The sequence below is a fragment of the Camelina sativa genome, chromosome 16 (genome assembly GCF_000633955.1).
Source record: "Camelina sativa cultivar DH55 chromosome 16, Cs, whole genome shotgun sequence".
Classification (NCBI taxonomy): domain Eukaryota; kingdom Viridiplantae; phylum Streptophyta; class Magnoliopsida; order Brassicales; family Brassicaceae; genus Camelina; species Camelina sativa.
This window is the reverse complement of record NC_025700.1, coordinates 19715198-19736381: the sequence shown is the minus strand read 5'-3', so window position 1 is coordinate 19736381 and position 21184 is coordinate 19715198. Positions and strand designations below refer to the sequence as shown.

Here is a 21184-nt window from a genome sequence, read left to right as displayed (position 1 = left end):
GTTAATGCGGGAGTGACTGTATGTGATCGCCGCCTTTACACCAAAGTGGAGCCTATAGTTTTCTAATCATTACTCTTCTTTTTTTTGGGCCATCAACGCAAAATCATTACTAATTTACTAGGCGCTAAACTAAAGTTAACATTAAACTTTAGCCAACTCCCAACTGTAATCAGATACTATAAAAATTAAGTACAAAATAGTATTTAATTAGATTAAGATTAATAACCAGAGTCAATTAATCTTTCCTGAAGAAAAATAATTTTATATTCTCAAAATGTTTTGATAAAATTGACTATTATTAAAAGAAAAATAAATCTGGTCTACCTTAAATTGACTAAATGGAAAAAGATTCATTTTAATGTCCAATTTAATACTTCGATTGACTAGCGGAATCTCTAGTACGACCCGATTCATAAAGAATTAATAAAATTTTAATAACCATATCTTATTGGTTTCTTGTATACTATATCTTGTAGTGATACTTTATGATTACAAATGTATGTGGTTGACAAAGAAAATGATCAAAACAAAAGCAACAACAACGATTTATGATAATAGTGAGTAACACTGTTAAGACTTTTTGTCAACCGACCCCAATTCTTTTTAAAGATAAGGAACCACTTTGATATGTAAATTATGATCGTGTATTTTTTTTTTAACAATAAAGTTGAATTCTAAATGATTACGAAATAATTAATTACTATACCCACGAAAAAAGGTTGATTAAGAGCAGGTTTTAAAAGTAAAATATACGAATCTGTGGTTTTAAAAACAGTTCGTGTAGTACGATAAAATAAAAAAGGTACTAGGCGCTCGTATTAAAAAATACACGTAAAAAAATGATTAGGCACAAACACAAAGATACGGTAAGCTGGTGGGGAACGACGAAGCTAGCTAGGGGAAGCGATATCAAGACAGGCCAATGTAAAAAGACCACGTGGCGTGATCCCATTCTTTCACTTTGAAGCAAATGGGATTATGTCCTCTTACCAAAAAAAAATAAAACAGAGGGATGGGATGTTAGTAGTACCTGTAAACGGACGACTCCGGAAGAAAAAGGAGGAGGTTGAGATTTGAGTTCAGAGACGGCGGAGATAAGCTTGTCAGTGGCGGCTGCTGGAGATAAAACAGCAGTCATAGTCCTTGTCTCAACTGTACCAAGTGGCGTCTTGAAATCTCCCTCACAACCATTCATAGACATGGAACATGACTCGTACTTCTGTAAATTTAATTTATCCAACAATTGAGTTAAAATTTTGTAACGTTCTCTTATATAAACAGATAAGAAACAAAAAAAAAACAGTGAGAACAGGAAAAAAACCTTGCGGGAGAATCTAGTGAATGGAGTTGGAGAGTAATTATAATGAGAGAGTGAAATAATGGAGCTGTGTTTTTTAGTGTTTGAGGCCAGAAAATGAGAAGACAGTTGAAGCGACGCCATTGGAGAAATTCTTAAGAGAGAGTTCTTCTTTGGTTGATTTTTTTTTTTTTAAATTGCTTTGTTTTTGGAGCAAATAAAAGAGTAATGGTAGAGAGATTTTTGTGTTTTGGGTTTGAGTTGAGAGAGAGAGAGATTTGAAGAATGGATCATAAAAATAGAGATGGGTTATACAATGGATTTGTAGCTGGGCCCCACCAATTTTGAAGATTCAGTTCACCTTTCACATTTTTAAATTTCTCAGAATTTTTCTCCAGTAAACTACTTCGAAGTTTTTGCTTCTTTTTTTTTTTGGTCAATCTCTTCTTTTTCTTCAATTACGTAAAGAATATTTTCTACAGTTAGTCTAACATTTTATTTTCAATTATTCATTTAATCAGTTATTTGATAGGTCTATTACTTATAAGATAAAAACAAATTAAAATATTATTAGAAACCAAATAGATAAATATTTTCTTTGAGAATTAATGTATTTAATCGTTTGTATTTTTTTTTCCCTTGTCAACCAAAGATCTTCATTTTCATGATCGTTTGTGTTACTGCATGTTTTTTATTATTATTATTCAAAGGTGTTAATGCATGTTATATCTTCAAAGTTCCAAATTGTTACAAATGAGGTAGTGTAAAATTACATAAATCAATGACGCATGGACAACATTCTCAAGTGGATGGATGATTGGATTCTCATTTAAGACTTAATTAACGTAAAACGGTTCTCTCTCGTGTCGGATGTTATATGAATATGATGATAGCTAGGCGTCTCAATGCCACTCCAGCCGGAGGGAGGCTCACAATCCGGCCATGGCCTTTTTGATATACCACACTATTTCTAATAAAAAGGTTCTTAAAGCAAATGAGCTTTTAGAAATGTTTTCCGATTTAAATTAGGATAATGAGACTATATATGATAAGAATATTAGTATAAACCATTATGCTACCAGTAACTAGTTAAAGGTTTAACCAAAATAAATACTTAGAATGTAAGTATTTTTTTTTGACAAACAGAATGTAAGTATATGGGTCCTTTTAATCAAGACAAAAAGGAAGTGAACTGACACCATGTGATGATGTTATTACTTGTACTTAGTTGCACTTCTTGATCTCTAGTTCACTATATTAAAAAATAGTGAACTAGAGATCACTATGTTATTACTTGTACTTAGTTCACTATATTAAAAAATGTAAATCATACTAGACAAAATTCTTGTTCATAGTCGGTTTTTAACGAGTTTTTAAGGTGATTAAGGTGAACATGGATATTATTTTTCCTGAAATAGAACAATCCTTGAATATTACTTCATCCATATCAGTTTTAGTGATGTTTTCAATGAGGAAAAAATTGTATCAAATTTATATAGTTGTTTTCAATTTTTCATTGCAAAATTACTTAGTGTTTTTTTGTTGTTGTTGACTGATTCTATTTTGGGAATTTTTATTATTGGTTGAATTTTGTTTAATTAATTAGGTGTGTAAATGATGATTTAGTTTTTTTAAAAAGCCAAAAATTAAATAATTTATTAATATGTATAAAAAATCTTAAACATCACTTTAATACAAAGTATTATTTATAAGTAGTCATTGTAAAATAATGGTTTATATTTACAAAATTTGTATTAGTGTCCGATGTAAACTACATTAGGAAAAATCAATACTATTTGAAAAGAACGTCAGATATTTGCATTATTTGAGGAGTCAACTCCTTTGAGTATCTTCTTTGCTGGGAAACTCACTTAATTTGGCTCTTCCAGAATCATCGCCATTTACCGCTATTACATTATGAGTCAAATACAATCAGACCAGAGTGAAAGAGTGGAGAGCTACAGCAATTTCCCCCAAAATTTCCCTGAAATAACCGAACACACACATTTTATTTCCATGTGTACATATGATGATTACGATGGCTCACCGGTTAATTTTCGAGAAGACGATTATTCTTTGTTTTTAGATTTTTTGTCGGATTGAAACAAAGTGGTCAAAACGACATATCTTAAGACTTTAAAAGGACTAGACTTAATTTGGAAGTCAAATTCTTATTTAATTATCATCACGATCGAGCTATCTATTACTGTAGAAATTTTAGAATTTAAGAAGTCTTTCAAATAGTCCAGTCGAGTGAATCCATAATTCAACAAGCGTTGTCTGACGTAGAACTGAATAAACTGCAAACTACACACGTTCCTAGAGATATTATAGTACGACTTTTAAACTTTTAAAATGCTGGACGCGGTCACCATGAACATAATTTTATTGTTATTCGTGACTTTGAACGTGTGTTGTAGTAGATGCTACGATTTTTTCTGCATTTACTTATGTCTAAAAATAGTATTATATGTAAACATGTCTATATGAGTGTACAGTGTACTAATCACTTCTGTTAACTAGAAAAATTAGATTTGGTTAATTAAATATCTAGAGAAATGTTAGTTCAATTTAGATAACCTAATGTACAATTTTATTCACTATATAAAGTTTAACGGTAGTATGTGTTGTTTTCACGTTCTGACGCTAACAATTTAGCATTAACGATTCGAATTCTTAATTACGAACGATATAATCCAGTAACAATTTTATTAAATTCTTGCATGAATATATATATTTTGAATGTGTCAAAGCATGAATATTTTTGTTCTTTTTTTTTTTTTTTGACAAGCATGCATAATTTATTGCTAGGAGTATATCTGGAGTTTTGAGTTCTTACTTCTTACGAAAGATAATACTACAGTACTTGCAAAAATTATTCACTTGTTTTAATCTTTAGTTCGGTTGTTCAAAGTCCAAAAATTCTATGATCAAAAACAAAAATGGTTATTTTATTTTAAATGGACTACTTTTACATAAACAGACCATAAGATCCAGATATATTAAACACCCTACTAAATTTAGACCAATATGATCAGCAAAAGTTAAATTTTTTTAAACAACAAAATAAATAATAATAATTAAACCTAAATACGGTACGCAATAATTCATGGACATCCGTATTTTCTTTCGTATGTTTTTTTTTCTTTTTTGGACAAAAAGACCGTATTTTCTTTCGTATGTAAGTTAAACATTGTTTTTTTTCCGATTTGACTCATTTGAACCAGTCAAAATAATTTCAGATGGTGAACCAAAAAAGTAAGGAGAATAACATAAACACATAAAATGAGAGTTAACAGAAAATTAGGAAATAGGGGTACAATATAATTACTCTACGACTAAATCTACATTTCAAAATATTCATACTCCATTAAAAAATCCAATATTTTAAATCTAGTATATATATTTGACAACTTAAGACGTAAGGCCAATTGACTTATATTACAAGGAGGAGAACGAGTAAAAGAGTTGAACCCTAGACATGGTTAGACAACTTGGGACATAAGTAGTCCAATTAACTAATACACAAGTTGTCTAAATCCCAAACATTTGATCGCTGGTCATAATTAAAAAATACAAAGAAATGGGTAATGCGATTGATTAGCTTACCTTACGCGGCAGGAGCTGCAAATCAGACCAACATTTTTTTCAGAGACACGATCAATCATAATATCTTGTATTCATTTTATAAAAATGGTCTATTAAATCACCACATGCTATTATATATCTTATTATATAAAGTATTGTTTGAAAAGTTACTAACTCACGAGATTGTGACACGTGTCAATTTCAAAAATTACTAATTCACCAGAACGTGACAATTGTCAATTTTACACAAATTTCTAATTTTAAAATATTTTTTTTTACTAACTCACCAGATGTGACACGTGTCAATTTCAAAAGTAACTAATTCACCAGATCGTGACAAGTGTCAATTTTACACAAATTTCCAATTTTCAAAGAAAAATATTTTTAAAATATCAAGAAATTATAAAAAATAACTAATCATAAAATCTTATTATATAAGGTTAGGTTTACAAAGTTAAAGTTAGGTTTTCAAAGTTAGACATTAATAGGATCATGACACGTGTCAAGTATACTGAAGAGATGTTGACATATGTCAAATATTATTATTTTTCAAAACAGCTAATTAAGATAATAGAATTAAATCTACATAAAATTTACATGTTTATATCTAAAAAACAATTTCCTAAATCAAAAAGAAAATTATTAAAACATATATTAAATTCATTGTACGGTAATTATATTATGTGTTTTTTCAATTAGATTTTGACATGTATAAACAAAAAAATAATTCATTAAACATGTATATTATTATTAATCAGTAAATAGGAAATAACAAATCTAAAAAGAATAACATAAGTTATGTCAAAAGAATTATTATTTTTGAAACGTAATAGGAAAGCTAATTAAGAAAATAACATTATATCTACATAAATTAACATGTTTATATCGAAAGCTTTGATTTTTTTCTGATATAATTTTGTTTATCTATTGTAGGTCTTTGATTCTTGCAGGTTCCTCGATGGAAGTTATCATATGCAATGAAATGGAATCAAAGTATATAAAGTCCGCTATATTAATCGAGGATGGAGACACTGATGGAGGTTCCAAAAGCGATTCTACAGTTAGTAGTGTTATAAGTTCCGAAGATTAATCGATGGTTGGTGTTTCTGATCAAAATCTAGAGTTTTTTCTTCTGGATAATGTCAATGATTCCAGTACTGAAACAAAAGCTACTTGATCAAGTAATTGAGAAACGATTTTGAAATTTGGAAAATTAGAATGGTAAACCATTTTAAAATTGGTTCCAAAGCGGATTTATTTGGTTTTTTATCTGATTTGGTTCGTAAACCGTTTAAACCTAGGTATATAGAAAAATATATGAGAACTTTTGATTTGGTTAGAAATAAGTTGAGAACAATAGGCGGACGGGCGGGGTAAAAACGGGCGGGTCTTTATTTTAGTTAGTATTTGGCAAAAGTTTTGGTGGGATATAATTTAGCTTTTGATTATTGTAATAATTGTTATAATATATTTAAAAATTTTGTTTAGCGTTTATAATATAGTTTTTTCAATAATTTTAAAATCCCCATATCGTGCGGGCCATTAGTATATATATATTTATTTATTTATTTATTTATAGATAATTGATTTTGTGATATAAAAGAAAAATAATTAGTCCGCTAATCTGCAGGAATAAAACTGCCAATCCCACAAGCCATCGTGGGCTTAATCTTATACCCTGTTTTGAGACCTCTGGGCCCTCTTGTAGAAACCTTGGTTGTGAACTTAATGGTTGATCATGCACCTTACTTTGAATTACATAGCAATATTGTTGCAAAGAAACAATGCTATTTTCTCTGTATATCTGATCTTGTTGTCATCGGATGCACTCTGTAATTTCTACTTCTAATTCATTGGGATACAAGAAAGTTTAAATTTTCAACGAGAGAATACAACGTTTACATGTGCAATACAAAAACTTGGCCAACAGAAACGTAAGTGTGTAAAACCTACAAAGAGTGACTGTTCTTGTTTAGAATCCTCGTGTTAATGCAAACACACGTCCCTCTAGAGGTGGAGGCAATGCAGAAACGGCATCTTCGATTTCCTGCGAAAAATCTCAAAGATGACTAACCCCACTACTACAAGGAAGAAAGTAACTACATTTCTACTGTTCCATAACCAGATTGGATAAAGAAAACACACCTTCACTGTATACCGAGCCGAAAAGTGGATCAGCAGGATTGCTTTGTTTTCAAACTTTTCAGCATGATTTACTATCTGCAGTTTGAAGAACCAGAAAAAAAACTTTTATGAGCACCAAGAGACAGAGAGTAACAAGGGATTTCAAAGAAACGAGGACCCTGACCTCAGATAAATGGATATGTCCATAATCTCTTGCATGCTCTACGGATACTGAATCATCAAGAAATGTGCTCTGCACAAGAGTAAATAGAGACAACACAGCTCCCTTTAATACAAAGCCATGAAACTTGGACCAGGAAAAAGAATTTCATTAAGATTCACGCACATTGTCCTAATTCATATCAGCAGCAAAATATTCACCTCCATGACGAGAACCTTTGCCTTGAGAACATCATCATTGTTTTCATCAACTACAAAATCCGACGTTGTATCTCCCGTAAAAGCGACTTCAGGAGTTGTTATGCTGTTTGTTATCTACAATATCCAAAATCAGTAACCAGGCTTATATATTGGAAAGACCATTGCAAACCTATTGACTTTGTGATAGACAAACCTCAACACCTGAAGCCTTCAAGTTCTTAATTTCATTCCCAGATAGGCCAATATACTCCTGCTTGAGCTTATATCTAGTTGAATACACTACATAACCCTGCAAAAATATCACACGAAAGCATAAATTCAACGAAGACACGAAACGCGAAGATATCCAAAAAGCTCAAGTGGTTTCAATGAAAGAAACCTGGCTTTGGATGACATGGTATGTCTTAAAGGCTTTGACTTTGAGATCTTTCCTTATAATAAACTCCTCCCCTACACACCAAGAAGTTCCCAAGATTATAAGAAAAAACCCAAAATCATCGGGGTGCAATGAATGCTAGAGGTTAAAATTACCAATGTCCAAGCCAACAAGATTGTGCTTTAGCTCTGAAGAATCTAACTTTCTGTGAACCTCAAACAAACTCTCAACAGTTTCTTTAATCGATTTGGGCACTATAATCGTTGGAGGCTTCATTTTGTACAAGCCTCTAGTCGCAACATACATTGGCAATCCACCCTAGCATAACAACACTAAAAGTTTAAGCTTACAATTTTGAGAATGTGACACCGTAACAGTAACAGAGCAATAGGCTAATGATAATAATAAAACACAGGGTGGCTCAACAAGGGTTTATCAAAATTGCTCAGAAAATTATACTTACGATGTGATCCATGTGAGAGTGAGAGATAAAGAGGAAGTCCTGTGAAATAGCGCGATGTGGGCAACGACCGATGTCGAAAGCTATCCGAAGAGATGGGAATATGATACACGTCTCGTGCCCTCCAATCGACAATCCCTCGATAGGGTAACCTTCGATTTGCATTGCTTCCTTCTTCTCCATCTCCACTGTCCCTTAGGGTTTATCGAATTTTCCCCTGTGCCTTCGTCGTTCTCACCTCTCGTTCAACAATTGAGCACAACGTGTTCGATGAAATGTCGCACGATGTTTTTTTTTCTTCCATGCGCCGGAAAATATGATCAAATTAATTTTAGACTGGGCTTCATTAGGCCCATTAACTGAGAGTTTGATTTTCGCGCGTGGAAAGCACTAATAAAATAGCCACGTGCCCACTCGCACAAAGTGATTAGTCTTTCGTATTCAACAACAGTGGAAGGGTACAGAAGTAAATTCACAGGAATGCTTCAGATCAACGTAGCAGCATTCTTCTCACACTTGTTTTTGAAGTAATCTCGACGACGATGACGACTAATACAAACAAAATCTGAGCAATTTCAATTAAAATATCTCTAATGTTTTAGTGTATTTTTAAAAAATTAAGATGACTTTAGTACGTATGTACCTTTTTATCTGTCTAATCTAATCACATTTAATGTTTTCACAGCTTTATTAAAAAAAAAAAGGATGGCTCTCCTCACTTCTTTTATTTTTTCCCCACTTTCGAATTTTTCTGTAAAAAGTAAATTTTAGTTCAATTAATTTTTTCGGAGATGATCGAACGGCTAGAAATTAACGGCGTAAGATTAGAGTTATGGAGATGCGCTTTACTTTTTGTTGGGTTAAATTTAGAAATATATATAAAAATGGACCCAAAAAAAAACAAAAAATATATATTTTCTCTTTCCTTCTGGTCACTGAAACAACTATACCACCACCAGAGAGGAACAGTTTTCAGAGCATCAAGCAGCTCCGGGAAGAGAGAGAGAGAGACGCTAATGGGAGCATTCAATTAACAAAACACATCGCCGCTTTAGATTTCTACGGTATATATATATATATATATATTTTTTTTTTTTTATTGTCTTCTTCTTTCTTTTGGTCTGAATCGGACTCGGATTTAAGAACAAGAGAGATCCGGACGGTTAACTCGAACTTGGAAACCCGATAATTTTTAGGACATTGTTCAAGTAGTGTTGGATTCTAGAGGGATCTCTCTGTTTTGGGTTTTGTTGTTTGACTCTGTCGGTGTTTTTTGTTTGTTTGTTGTCCATTTTTGGAAAGGTGGATTTTTGAGTCCTTAGGGTTCTTCTGTTTACAGTGTGAGTTCCAGATCTGGCTCTTTTTTGCACATCATTAATTCCAATCTCTGAGTTTTTTTACTTAATTTAAAAATGCCAAAATTTGTTAACTTATATGGGTAATCATTATTGTTCTTTCTTGATTCTTTCCATTTCGTTAATGATTAAGTTTTTTTAATTATCTTTTCAAAGCTTAATTATTAGAGTTGATTCTAAACAAAATGATGTTACCCTTCAACTAATTATTTTATTGTTAAATTGTCTTCATTTTTGATTATTTGGTAGTAGTAATCATAAGCTTGGAAAATGTTGCAGGTGTTTTGAGTTCCATACATCATGGGGAAGTCTACAAAGTGGTTAAAGAATGTATTGCTTGGAAAAAAAACATCTAAATCTAGTGGTTCCAAAAAAAAAGAGGTAATGTTTAATATGTCTGTGATGATTGCTAGTCTAAACAAATGTGTGGAATGGTTTTAAGCTACTATCTTGCTTTATACAGTTACATGTTTTTTGTTTTAACTATGGTTATAATGCCCAGATAGTTGTGAGTGGAAAAGAGGTAGTGGTTACTGCCAAGGTAGAAGAATCAGATGTGGTATCAGATCTTCCTTCTTTTGCAATTCCAGCCACCAATACCGTTGATAGAAGCGGTGGTATCTTAGAGACACAAAATGTGAAACCTGAAGTGATCTCAGATGATGAAATTGAGCTACCTGAGGAAAAACCAACAGATTCTCAAATTGTTGCACCTGTTCAATATGATTCACTATCTGATGCAGAGAAAATCCAACAAGAGATTGCAGCAACGTCTATTCAGGCTGCGTTTAGAGGTTACTTGGTAATGTTTTCATCTCTTTGGATTGTAGGCTTGGTTCTTTTGATTGCAGCTATTCGTTTTTTTTTTCTTCTGTATATCCTGATCTGAGCTTATTGTGTGAAGGCTCGGCGTGCCTTTTGGGCACTCAAAGGCATAATAAGGTTACAAGCACTTATCCGTGGTCACCTGGTTAGGAGACAAGCTGTTGCAACTCTTTTCTCTGTCATGGGAATTGTCAGGTTGCAAGCATTTGCTCGAGGAAGAGAGATCAGGAAGTCTGACATTGGAGTTCAAGTTCTTAGGAAATGCAGATTACAACTGTTTCAGGTAAGGATACTTTTTGCTTCTTTGTAAGTTCAAGTTCCCTTGCTAATGGTGAACTGTGGCCCTTAGATACAAACTTAGTGCAGGATAATATTGTAGTTGGGATTGGTCGAGAAATATGTTTATTCTCTTATCAAATTAGAACTGGATTTTTTATTTATCAGGGGAACAAGCTTGCAAACCCTACAGATGCATACCTTGGAATCAAGAAACTTACATCCAATGCTTTTGCTCTGAAGGTACGCTTCTCGATTGAGCTAGTTATTGTAATGAATTAGGGAGAAACAGATAAGGAGCCAAGTTTGTATACAATATTACAATTTCTCGCTTATGTTATAGAGTCTCTCTACTTTATTTTAAAATCTTGATGGATAATTGTGTTTGCAGCTTCTCGCTTCATCACCAAAAGTGATACCTGTACACGCCTACGATTCATCTAATCCATACTCAAACTTGATCTGGTTAGAGAACTGGTCAGCCTCATGCTTCTGGAAACCAATTCCTCAACCGAAGAAAATAGTAGGCAGAAAACCTCAGAACAAGCTTTTAGTCGAGGCTGAATCTGCTAAACCCAAGAAGAGTGTCCGTAAAGTTCCTGCTGCAAGCTTGGAAAGTTCCTCAGTACAGGCATCTTTTGAGTTTGAGAAACCCAAACGAAGTTTCCGGAAAGTTTCAAGCCAGTCAATAGAGCCACCCGCTGTTGAAGATCCTCAGATTGAACTTGAAAAAGTTAAACGTAGCTTGAGGAAGGTACATAATCCTGTAGTTGAGAGCTCTATCCAACCTCAACGATCCCCTCATAGGGAAGTCGAGAAGCCAAAGCTTGGCGTGGAGAAGATAACTGAGTCATCATATCCGCTGGTACATAAAACTGCAGAAGAACCTGTGAATGTATGTGACGAAAAGAAAAACCAAGAAATGCCTGAACAGCCTGAGGAGGAGGTACATGTTCCTGAGGTGGAAGTACATACTCCTGCACCATTAGAAACCAATGAAGCACTTGATTCATCACTGGTCAACCAAATTGACAGCAACGAAAGAGCCATGGTGGAGGAAAAAGCCTCAATAGAAAAGGATACCAAAGAAGAACGGTCTCCCAATCCAAAGAATAAAGAGAATTCAGCTGGGAAGGAGAACCAGAAATCCAGGAAGAAGGGTTCAGCTACTAGCAAGACCGAGCGTGAAGAGAGTAATGGGCACAGTCAGACTAGCCCATCAATCCCAAGCTATATGCAAGCAACTAAATCTGCAAAAGCAAAGCTAAGGCTGCAAGGCTCACCAAAGTCTGCTGAGCAAGATGGAACTGAGAAAGCCACTGTTCCTAGACGTCATTCTCTACCATCTTCAGGCAACGGCAGGATCACCTCTAATTCCCCAAGAACAACGAGACTCACAAACTCAGGTGACAAAACCGGGAATAAGAAGGAGAAACCTCTTCTGTCCTCCCGAGAAGGAAATGGTTAGTGCCAAACACTATTACATTTTTAATAAGACCAAACTAAATTTTCCAAACCTCCCTGAGTGCTTTATCCCATGATCTTACTGAAAATCACTACATAAATTTTACATCTTCTTACATCTACGACTCTGAACTGTGTTTTGACTTTGCAGCCAAGACAACTCCAGCAGAACGGAAGAGGTGATAAATTGCTGCAGAAAGTTGAAGCCTTTATCGTTCTTGATTCTATAGTAGGGACGTTACCCCAACACGAGAATGCAACCATCTATCTATTTAAAAGCTTAGATTATGAGTCTGTGATTGTGTGTGTGTTTATGTTGGCCAAGTGTTATCGTTGGCCCTACGTTTCTGCAAATGTGAGTGTGTCCTGAGGTGATAACGTTGCTTCCACAAGACTTTTGGATCTTCTTCTTTTTTATTCTGGTTTTTATCGTACATTACTTTGAAGATATTAAACTTTTTCTTATATGAATCTGTGATTATTTTAGAATGGTATCCTTTCATAAGTTACAACACAATCTTTTTGGATGAAGCCTTCTAAAGTTTTAAGTTCTAAGGTTGCCGCAGGCAAAACTACAGAGTAAAGATTAGATCAGCTGAATTCTGGTCTATGATCTTCCATTCACGAAGCATTACAAACATGAAGAATGAAGAGAAAATGGAATTTTGTTCAAGTAGTTCTTTTCATATTTCTGATCGGTTTCTATCCAAAATATCAGATCTACGGTACCGATTCTTTCTATGGACATCAAACTGAAGTGAAGCAAGCTTATGAGAAACAGCTGACCAGATCATATTCACAGAATCTCCAGGACGCGAAGGGAACCGATACTCAAAACATTCAACAACCTCTTTCAGTCTCTCCCACTTCTTCTTCCACTGATCCTTTTTAATCCCTCTGAGAAGATTCACCAAAAAACCTTTCTTTACAGCTTCAGAGGAATGCACAAACACAGAGAAACTTGAATAGTCTAGAGCATCTTCAAACGGAAGCTCAATCTGATCACTGATTATAACAGGAACACAATGGCTCACTATGGCATCGAAAAGACGATTAGAGGAAGGAGTGTCACCAGCGATATTGAGACAAAACTTCGAGGAAGCCATTCCTTTACCAGTTTGTTTAGTCCCGTTCCCTCTTACAGTTCCAAATGCAAAGTGAACATCTTTCTCATCTTTAAGAAGGTTATACAGCTCTTGACGAATACTTCCACCCTAAGACACCAAAAAAAATAATGATTGAGATTATTTATACTCAGTAACAGAACTAATAAGACTTAGAGAAGAAAAACTCAAAAACACTTGCATCTTTTCTGTAGATTGCTCCTTGGAAATATGCCAATACAGGACGCTTCTCAAACGGAGCAGAATCATTGTTAGAGACAGTCTTAACAACGTGCAAGTAAGGCGCAATGATGTCTTTCTCAAGATTGGCAATCGCAGAAGGGTACCTTCCAAAATCCGAGAGAACAAACATTGCGGATCCAAGCAAGTTTCTTGCATAGAGCAAACTGTTTGGATGATGAGCTACAATCAAATGATCTTTCCCATCAAATCTTTTCCACTCATCTTGATTTTTCAAGAACTCAACTAATCTCTCCTGCAACAATCTATCAACACTAACGGTTTCGTTCCCGCGGAGCTTAGATTTCCGATTGTAACTCAAAGAAGCAAAGAAGGGTACAAAAACAATGTCAGCTTCAATCGAGTTCTTCACTCTAACTGCACTACATGGTCTATTGATTTCAGGTGTCTCTGAAGCTAATAGATCAAGTGTAAGCCAATACTCTACACTGTGTTGCCGATTTAACCCGCCAGGATAAGAAGGGACTGTACTAATGTTCTTGATATTAGGCCAAACCTCAGATCCTTTGCTGTGCCAATTCAATATCCCAAAGTGAAACTCAGAGGGAAGATCGTACATAAACACCTTCAACACACCTCGGTTTCGACCGCATTTAGTATCGATTGAACCCAAGTCCTGGTTCTTGATGTCTGTTCTTGGAAGAATCATCAGCTTGCGAACTAAACTTGAAGTGAAAGAAGAAGATTCGTCGCGTTGGAGGAAGAAGAGAGAAGAGACAATGAAGAGTAGCGTCGAAACAGTGATCGTGTAAAAGAGGAGTTTTGAAGAAAGCATACTCTTTTCCGACATTCTTTGCGAACCTCAATCATCCAAACAAAAACCAAAGTGAGTGGGTTGGGTTTTATTTTCTTGTCGGCTAATCGATTTGCGGAAAAAAAAGGAAAAAAAAAGGTTTCAGCTTTCGACCATCATCGATGAAGAGCAGAGAGTTTGATGAATCTTTCACTCTTCTCTTCTTGGCTGATATAATACTAAGAGAGATTTTGTAAGAATTTTAGAGAGGACTTTGGAGTTAGTCTTTAGGATCTTCAGATTTCTCAAGCGATTGACTTTTATTTTATTTGTTGGTGTATTTTTGTGCGTATATTGAGGTGAATAATGTAATTTGCATTTTTTCTGCGATTGTTTAGTCCCCAGACGGCAGACCAGACCCTTTCCTCTGTTCACTACACTTCCGATGTAATATACACCACTTTTGGGAAAACTCCAAATTTACAGAGTTTTTATTAGAGTTATTATTTCATATAAACTTAGAAAATAAAACTAAGTTTCCTTCACAGTCTTAGATTAGAAAAATAAATAGGTCTTTTTTCCGTGGTTGTTCATTTTCTGTTCTCGTAAGGCTAATCTCTTTTGCGCAGTGACCTCTTGTGGGGATGCAAAGTTCTAGATTTAGATACTTGGTTAAAGATTAGGTGGTTAGGAATTAGATTCGCTTTCCTTGCTTAGTTGTTTGAGGTATTCGTTTTCAGATGGGTCAAATCTTCGCGGTGATCTCTATCATTGGATCTCTTCCTTTTGCGTTTGCAGATCTTTTCGACATCGATTCTTGAGGTTGTAGTCCCGCGACTTATGTTATCTTCCGACTTCTTTGATGTTTTTTAGGGTTTCTTTTTTGGCTTTTGTGTTGTAATTTTTTCCGAATATCGGGTTTAAGTTTCCGGGGATATCTCTGTTTCTTCCGGCTTTAGGATTTCAAAAACGTATTCCACCCATATATTCCACATTGTATTATATAATGAAAATCTTCAGTAAAATAAAAAAAACTATTTGTCCCGAAAGAATTCAAAGTAAGAATCTTTTGGAAATATAATTATTCACAGCTAAAGCAAATTGAGCTTACGGAAAACATTATTTCATTTAGTTATATCAATCCACCATGAGACACAACAGATATATAATATAACACAACACAAGCATTAATTGGGATTTATCTTAGCTTTCCTCATCCGAATCGGAGCCTGTGTCTCTTAGTTTCCAGTCTTGATCAGTAGTAAGACAATCAAAGAGTATCAAGACAAACGAAATCCATGGTATACCAACACAACAAAATAAGACATTACATTCTATGGTCGCCGTACCGATAGTGATAGGTCCACTAAAATGGCTTAAAAATTCGACAAATCTGACCAGAAACTTGTCGGATGGATCAAGTTTTTTTAGTACCACTTCATTAAAGTACAAAGGATATAGAGCGGGCTGAAGGTAAACCGGATACGAATGGAGCTGTCCCCGTAGAAATGCACAAAACTAGGAAAATAGTTTAGGAAATTTGGAAGTGCATGAATTGTGAGTACATTCTCCACTTCTGGCTGTCAATGTCATGGCCACGAAAATATTATTAACTCAAACATTAGTTTTTTAATATTATATTGTCATTACATAACAATTGGTTAAATGTAAAGATTAAAATCAACGAATGACACTCACAAGCTCAGCATGATTCTTTTTTCGTTGCCCCTAACTCTTACAGATAAACTATCAGTATTTAACTCTCCCTCTCGCTCTCGCTCTCCCTCCCCCTCCCTCCACAGTCCACATATATAATAACAACACATATAGGCAAATATAGTTTCTAGATATTGAACGTAACAATGTCTCAAAGATATATAGAACAAAAATTAAAAGAATCACTCTCTTTTATTAGTCTTTAGGAAACTCTCTCAAAACCTAAACCTTTTCTCTTTTGTTCTCTCAACTATATAAATTATGCAACACCCTGCATCTCTTTATATAGAGAACTCATAACACCAATTCCTATTTCTATTAGGCTTTATATTCAAATAACTCCTGAATATAACTTGTCATTATCCTAATCCTTTAGAAACCACAACTTGGTAGGATTAGGATTTATTGTGACTCAAGCTTTCTTCAAGCTTAAGTCAACATAGGCATCATGTGGATTTGTTTTGGATTTATAAGTTTTTACTAAATTTAGAAATATTAAATATTTATTATTGAATTATTTGATTTAATGAAGTTCAACTAAATCTAGTTAAAGGGAAACCAAACAAAAAAAAAATTGCATAGATCTTCAAATAATAATTAGATAATAGATAATATAAAGTTGGGGTTTCCAAAATTTTAGCTAATATGCAACAACCCTTAAAAGGAAAGTATTGCTAAATCTTAGCCAATAAACTTCAGGATAGATTTATGTTCTTACAAAGAAAAACTGGATATTTTAATAATCAATATATGTAAATCATTAGTTAAGTAAAATGAGATTGTATCCAAAAATGAAATCCTAAAATTAAATAAATAACATAATTTTTTGCTTATTTTCAGTTTCCAGTAACCTCTTGATTATGGAAAATGATTTTTTCAAAAAAAAATGCATTAAAAACAAATATATATGACTAGGTTATTAGACTAGGTTGTGTCTTACCACTTTTTGTTTGTGTTACATTATATATGTGGTATAAGGGTAAATGGTAAACGTTTTTATTATTATTTTTTTTAAAATTAAAAATATGACAAACGTTGCAGTCTCTGTATAATCACTAATAATAAATCAAGGAAAATCATTGCGAGGCCTAGCATTAAAAGTTATTAAATCTTTGAGTAATGCTATAATGTCAATTGTCAACAACACAAGAGAGTGCAAAAGATGGCTAGAGGATCTCCAAGAGAACTGTTTGGCTATTCCCTGCGATTTTTGAGCTCCCGGGAAACAGAACTTGAGTCTCTCTTTCCTTGCATATTCACCAGCTGGCATGCATACATACATGACATATTGTATCGAATTGACTAAGTACTAGAATTTGCCTTCCACATGATATAATCCAAACACAAAAATACAAAGTTAAAAGTTTTCCACAAAATCCTTAAAACAGGAGAAGGGAACTAATAACGATTCCTCAATAATTATGTAAGGGGCAAGCAAGGAAGCTGCCTGGGCTATCGTCCACGAGGACGAAATTTACTATATCCATCATTGAAAAAAGTCCTTTGCTCTAACCAAGCTACCTGTGAACCACTCACAGCTACCCCTTCCCCTACATCTTATTTCTTTTTCTAAATTAAACATAGCCCTCGCTGTTTTCTAGGGACGGTTTAGCCTACTTTTTAATATGTCATGACTCGTAATTTTAAAATCGGGATACACTTGAACTGAACCGTGCCGTAAGCGATTGAACTTGGAAGTGGCTTTGTTTAGTTACGTTTTTGATTCATTTTAAACTACTGCACCGGATCAGAAGTAAACATATATAATATATGTATATATATACTAGATGACCGCAGATTAACGCGAATATAAGAAAAATATGTAAAATTTTAAGTTGTATTCAAAATATTAATTTTATTTCATTTGATTTTTTTTTTAAACCGGGATTTAGAGTTCACAGACTCCATCCTCCAATACAATTTCTTTTTATATTATTACATGATAATAAAATTAGATTTTAATTCTCTGTACTCAATCCCAATGAGTAACATTTATAATTTTCATATAAAAAATGTGCATTGTATTAAATTTATATCTAACTTAATATTTTATAAAAACTCAAAATTAATAAGACATAATTCTCAAAAAAAAAAAAATTAAACTAATTTTGTTGTGCATAATTTTAATCATATAAATTATAATAGATAAACTCTATTATAATAATGATATATTCCATAAATAATAGAGAATTATGTATTCTCTAAAAGATTATATTGATATGGGCCGTAACGGCAATTATTGAGTCAATACAAGCCGTAACTGGACCTTGACACCGGCTGCGTTCCTTGACAAAATGACATTGTCAAGAGAATATTTGAAGTTGATCTCATCAAGATAGTATTGGAAAATAACCTTATCTTGTGAAGAGAATATTCTAAGTTGGTCTCATCAAGAGAATATTGGAAATAACCTTATCTTGTGAAGGGAATATTGGAAAATAGCTTTATCTCATGAAGAGACGGTTACACGAATCCTAGTCCCATGAGGATTATGGTAGACAAGGTTTCTCTATATAAAGGGATCTACATCTTCATGATACGAGACGAAATCGAGAGCAAAGGCAAGATACTTCACGAAACCACAAGACGCACGACTCAGTTTATAGATTGACTCGCTGCGCTTGATTTCTTGTACTTTGCAATCGATATTTGATTAATAAAAATACTATTCGACTATTTCTTTCTTGTTTTCTATAGACTCTAAACGAATCGATTATTTTTGTCCAAACAAATTTTATCTCATATTTGAAAAGTAACAATATCGTAAATAGATTTGTTTCATATTTTACTTGAAAGTTAGAATGATTATATTTGAGCTAACGTAGGTTTGTTTTTTAAAGTTTAATTTTTGTAGTATTTTTAGGATTTCTCTAGGATAACTACGTGTATTTTTATTGTAAAATTATCTCTATGATTTTTTTATGTTTTTGAATATGGATTTTAGGGATTATACATATTCATCTTCGGTGTTAAATACTAAGTTTAATTATACATATATTTTACTAAGTTTAATTATACTAAGTTTAATTATACATATATTTTAGGGATTTAGTAAGCATCCACACATGTTAAATATACATGATGAATCAGAAATTTCATTATTGTTTAATATGAAATTTCATAGTATTATTTTCTGATTCAATAATGAAATTAGGCAATTTTAATATTATTTAACTTTCACTTTATTTTTAACCAGAAAATTTTAATAATGAAATTTCTTATTTATTAAATAAAATATGATTTATTCTTTAATATATTATACAAGATTAATAATGAAATTTCAAATTCATCTTCGGTTTATGGATAAAGTGAAATTTTTCTATATTGGAATTTGTATTAATTTACAATCAAAATCAGGAAAAAAATAATTGAACACTTATATTGAAATCTGTATATATATATATTATTAAATTTATATATATTCAATATATACAAATTTGTATGTGATCAATAAAAATCGGTGATCAATTTTTTTTTTCTGATTTTGAATGTAATACAACATGTGTCAATGTAGAATAAATTACTAAATCTATCATTTGCTGCTGTAAGCATTCATTGATGGATATAAGAAAATCTCATATAACTTTATTCTTTTATTTATGTGATTCATTAAGTGCCAAAATGTGATTATTTATCTAATCTTTTCATATTCTTTTGATTTCTTTGTTTGAAATTGTTAAACCAACTCTTGGGATATTTGGTTTGTATTGCTTACAGTTTTTGTGAAAGGCTTTCTATTTAAGTTGCATTGTAAAAGGGCTATGACTTATAAAGGTCATAGAGATCAAAGTAGTATTTTGAGAGAAGGATGCTTAAGCTCCTCCGGTCAAAGCTCCTTTCGTGTGTATTGATTACAAACAAAAGAAATCAAACATGAAAGAAACATAGAAGATTTTATATCAGGGTTTCTCTCTCAATGTGTTTTGTTTACGGACATTTTGGTCCACCTTGTTGAGTCTTCCAGTTGTTGTAACAAGGACACACTTGTTTGTTGCCGTACGTGCCTGGAGGGACACAGAGACATTTAGCACAACACTTTTGGCAGAAGAACATGCATGGCTTATGATACTTTGTGTTGCTACACCTCCTCGTGCATTCTCCTCCACATTCTGCAGTCGTCATATTCGAGTTTTTAATTTGCGCTCTTTTAAAGATTGAGAGAAATGAGACTTAAAAAAAAAAGTATTTTTCTACTTACGGTATGATTTCAGACTTCCGGGTCCATACTATTTTCGAAACAGAAAATGAAATGTAGATTTTAGGTTTCTTCGCAATAAAAAGAATGGGAAAGGGAAAAAAATTGCTCAAATGAAGATTATGATAAAACTTACTTACCTTTTCTGGATGGTACTTAGCATCTTTTGACGTCGTGAGAAAAATGAAAGAGAAGATAATTGTGAGATAGAGAAGAGAAGTTATGAGTTTAGCCATGGCTAGCTCTTTCGAGAGAGGCAATATGTAAGTGGAGCTCTTACTTTTAGTTTCACAAATCTGTGAATGTGTAACAACTAGTTTTGTCAGCTATTTATAGAAGGTATCTGTTAAGCGTTCTTGTTATCCCCATGTATAATCATAAGTTAATAACGGCCCATATATATAGCTTTATATATATATGTCTCCTGCCACTCCATTGTTTAAATCATTCACCAAAAAAAAACCATAATTCGTCTATTAGTAAAAATATTTAAATTTATATAATACTCCTCTTAATTCGTTCAAGTTTGTGACAATTCCCAAACCTCGACTACATTGGTACTATATTCATTTTTTCTACATTCGTCGTAATAGTGAAGAGAAATATCAAATATGATCACGAGCAAGTTGATACAATTAAGCCCAAAGAAAAAAAATGAAGGGTATACTGGTAAAAGAGACGGAGTAACATGGAGGGAATAGGTACAAGTCCTTGCAAGTGACTGGGACCAACCAACAAACAAAGGGACCGATAAGAGCAATCTCGGCATGGATTCATGCCACTTTTTTCTCTTATCTTTGAGCAAGGTGATCAAAGAGAGCCGTTGGATGTAGAAGAGGAACCACGTGTTAAGATCTCGGATGTGGATATAGAGATCATGCAAACTTACGGTGGGGATTGACTGAAGAATCGAGAGAGGGACAAAAGGGTAGAGGCAGTTTTCTTGCATGCATAAGTCCATGTGCACTCTCACATAGTCACATGGGAGGCATATCTATCTCTAATGCTTTCAACATATATATATATATAT

At 33.3% G+C, this 21184-nt stretch overlaps 5 protein-coding genes across 5 annotated transcripts in view; 1 reads left to right on the top strand and 4 right to left on the bottom strand.

Annotated features, from left to right (window-relative positions):
• LOC104751339 (isochorismate synthase 1, chloroplastic) overlaps window positions 1–1586 on the bottom strand; it is a 4291-nt gene extending 2705 nt beyond the window's left edge. Inside the window, exons 1-2 of the mRNA XM_010473260.2 lie at window positions 1322–1586; window positions 1031–1219 (exon numbers count right to left, since the gene is read on the bottom strand). Coding sequence (XP_010471562.1) covers window positions 1031–1219; window positions 1322–1441 — 309 coding nt within the window. The 5' untranslated portion in view covers window positions 1442–1586. The remainder of the gene's footprint in view (window positions 1–1030; window positions 1220–1321) is intronic.
• LOC104751338 (nuclear ribonuclease Z) lies at window positions 6745–8540 on the bottom strand. Its single transcript, XM_010473259.2, has 8 exons — window positions 8230–8540; window positions 7922–8084; window positions 7770–7840; window positions 7584–7679; window positions 7391–7504; window positions 7194–7262; window positions 7031–7105; window positions 6745–6932 (listed from the first exon to the last, which is right to left on the bottom strand). Exons 1-8 carry the CDS (start codon window positions 8407–8409, stop codon window positions 6858–6860), a joined length of 843 nt encoding a protein of 280 aa, XP_010471561.1. The 5' UTR covers window positions 8410–8540; the 3' UTR covers window positions 6745–6857.
• Window positions 9143–12613, top strand: LOC104751337 (protein IQ-DOMAIN 31). Its single transcript, XM_010473258.2, has 7 exons — window positions 9143–9290; window positions 9861–9962; window positions 10084–10383; window positions 10486–10689; window positions 10851–10925; window positions 11074–12145; window positions 12298–12613. The coding sequence occupies exons 2-7, from the start codon at window positions 9882–9884 to the stop codon at window positions 12327–12329; spliced, it is 1764 nt and encodes a 587-aa protein (XP_010471560.1). The 5' UTR covers window positions 9143–9290; window positions 9861–9881; the 3' UTR covers window positions 12330–12613.
• On the bottom strand, window positions 12727–14633 carry LOC104751336 (probable arabinosyltransferase ARAD1). Its single transcript, XM_010473256.2, has 2 exons — window positions 13452–14633; window positions 12727–13360 (listed from the first exon to the last, which is right to left on the bottom strand). Exons 1-2 carry the CDS (start codon window positions 14298–14300, stop codon window positions 12830–12832), a joined length of 1380 nt encoding a protein of 459 aa, XP_010471558.1. The 5' UTR covers window positions 14301–14633; the 3' UTR covers window positions 12727–12829.
• On the bottom strand, window positions 19703–20534 carry LOC104751335 (gibberellin-regulated protein 6-like). Its single transcript, XM_010473255.2, has 3 exons — window positions 20295–20534; window positions 20158–20185; window positions 19703–20068 (listed from the first exon to the last, which is right to left on the bottom strand). Exons 1-3 carry the CDS (start codon window positions 20388–20390, stop codon window positions 19887–19889), a joined length of 306 nt encoding a protein of 101 aa, XP_010471557.1. The 5' UTR covers window positions 20391–20534; the 3' UTR covers window positions 19703–19886.

Bases quoted from the DNA above. Each gene is read 5' to 3' on its own strand.
- LOC104751336 (XM_010473256.2), bottom strand. From the start codon at position 14,300: ATGTCGGAAAAGAGTATGCTTTCTTCAAAACTCCTCTTTTACACGATC. The intron at 13,361-13,451 runs GCAAGTGTTTTT...TTGGTGTCTTAG, and splicing joins GAGCAATCTACAGAAAAGAT to GGTGGAAGTATTCGTCAAGA.
- LOC104751335 (XM_010473255.2), bottom strand. From the start codon at position 20,390: ATGGCTAAACTCATAACTTCTCTTCTCTATCTCACAATTATCTTCTCT. The intron at 20,186-20,294 runs GTAAGTAAGTTT...TTTCGAAAATAG, and splicing joins CTAAGTACCATCCAGAAAAG to TATGGACCCGGAAGTCTGAA. The intron at 20,069-20,157 runs GTAAGTAGAAAA...TGACGACTGCAG, and splicing joins CGGAAGTCTGAAATCATACC to AATGTGGAGGAGAATGCACG.
- LOC104751337 (XM_010473258.2), top strand. From the start codon at position 9,882: ATGGGGAAGTCTACAAAGTGGTTAAAGAATGTATTGCTTGGAAAAAAA. The intron at 10,384-10,485 runs GTAATGTTTTCA...TATTGTGTGAAG, and splicing joins CTGCGTTTAGAGGTTACTTG to GCTCGGCGTGCCTTTTGGGC. The intron at 10,690-10,850 runs GTAAGGATACTT...TTTATTTATCAG, and splicing joins GCAGATTACAACTGTTTCAG to GGGAACAAGCTTGCAAACCC.
- LOC104751338 (XM_010473259.2), bottom strand. From the start codon at position 8,409: ATGGAGAAGAAGGAAGCAATGCAAATCGAAGGTTACCCTATCGAGGGA. The intron at 8,085-8,229 runs GTAAGTATAATT...TTGTTATGCTAG, and splicing joins ACTCTCACATGGATCACATC to GGTGGATTGCCAATGTATGT. The intron at 7,841-7,921 runs GTAATTTTAACC...CTTGGTGTGTAG, and splicing joins TCTTGTTGGCTTGGACATTG to GGGAGGAGTTTATTATAAGG.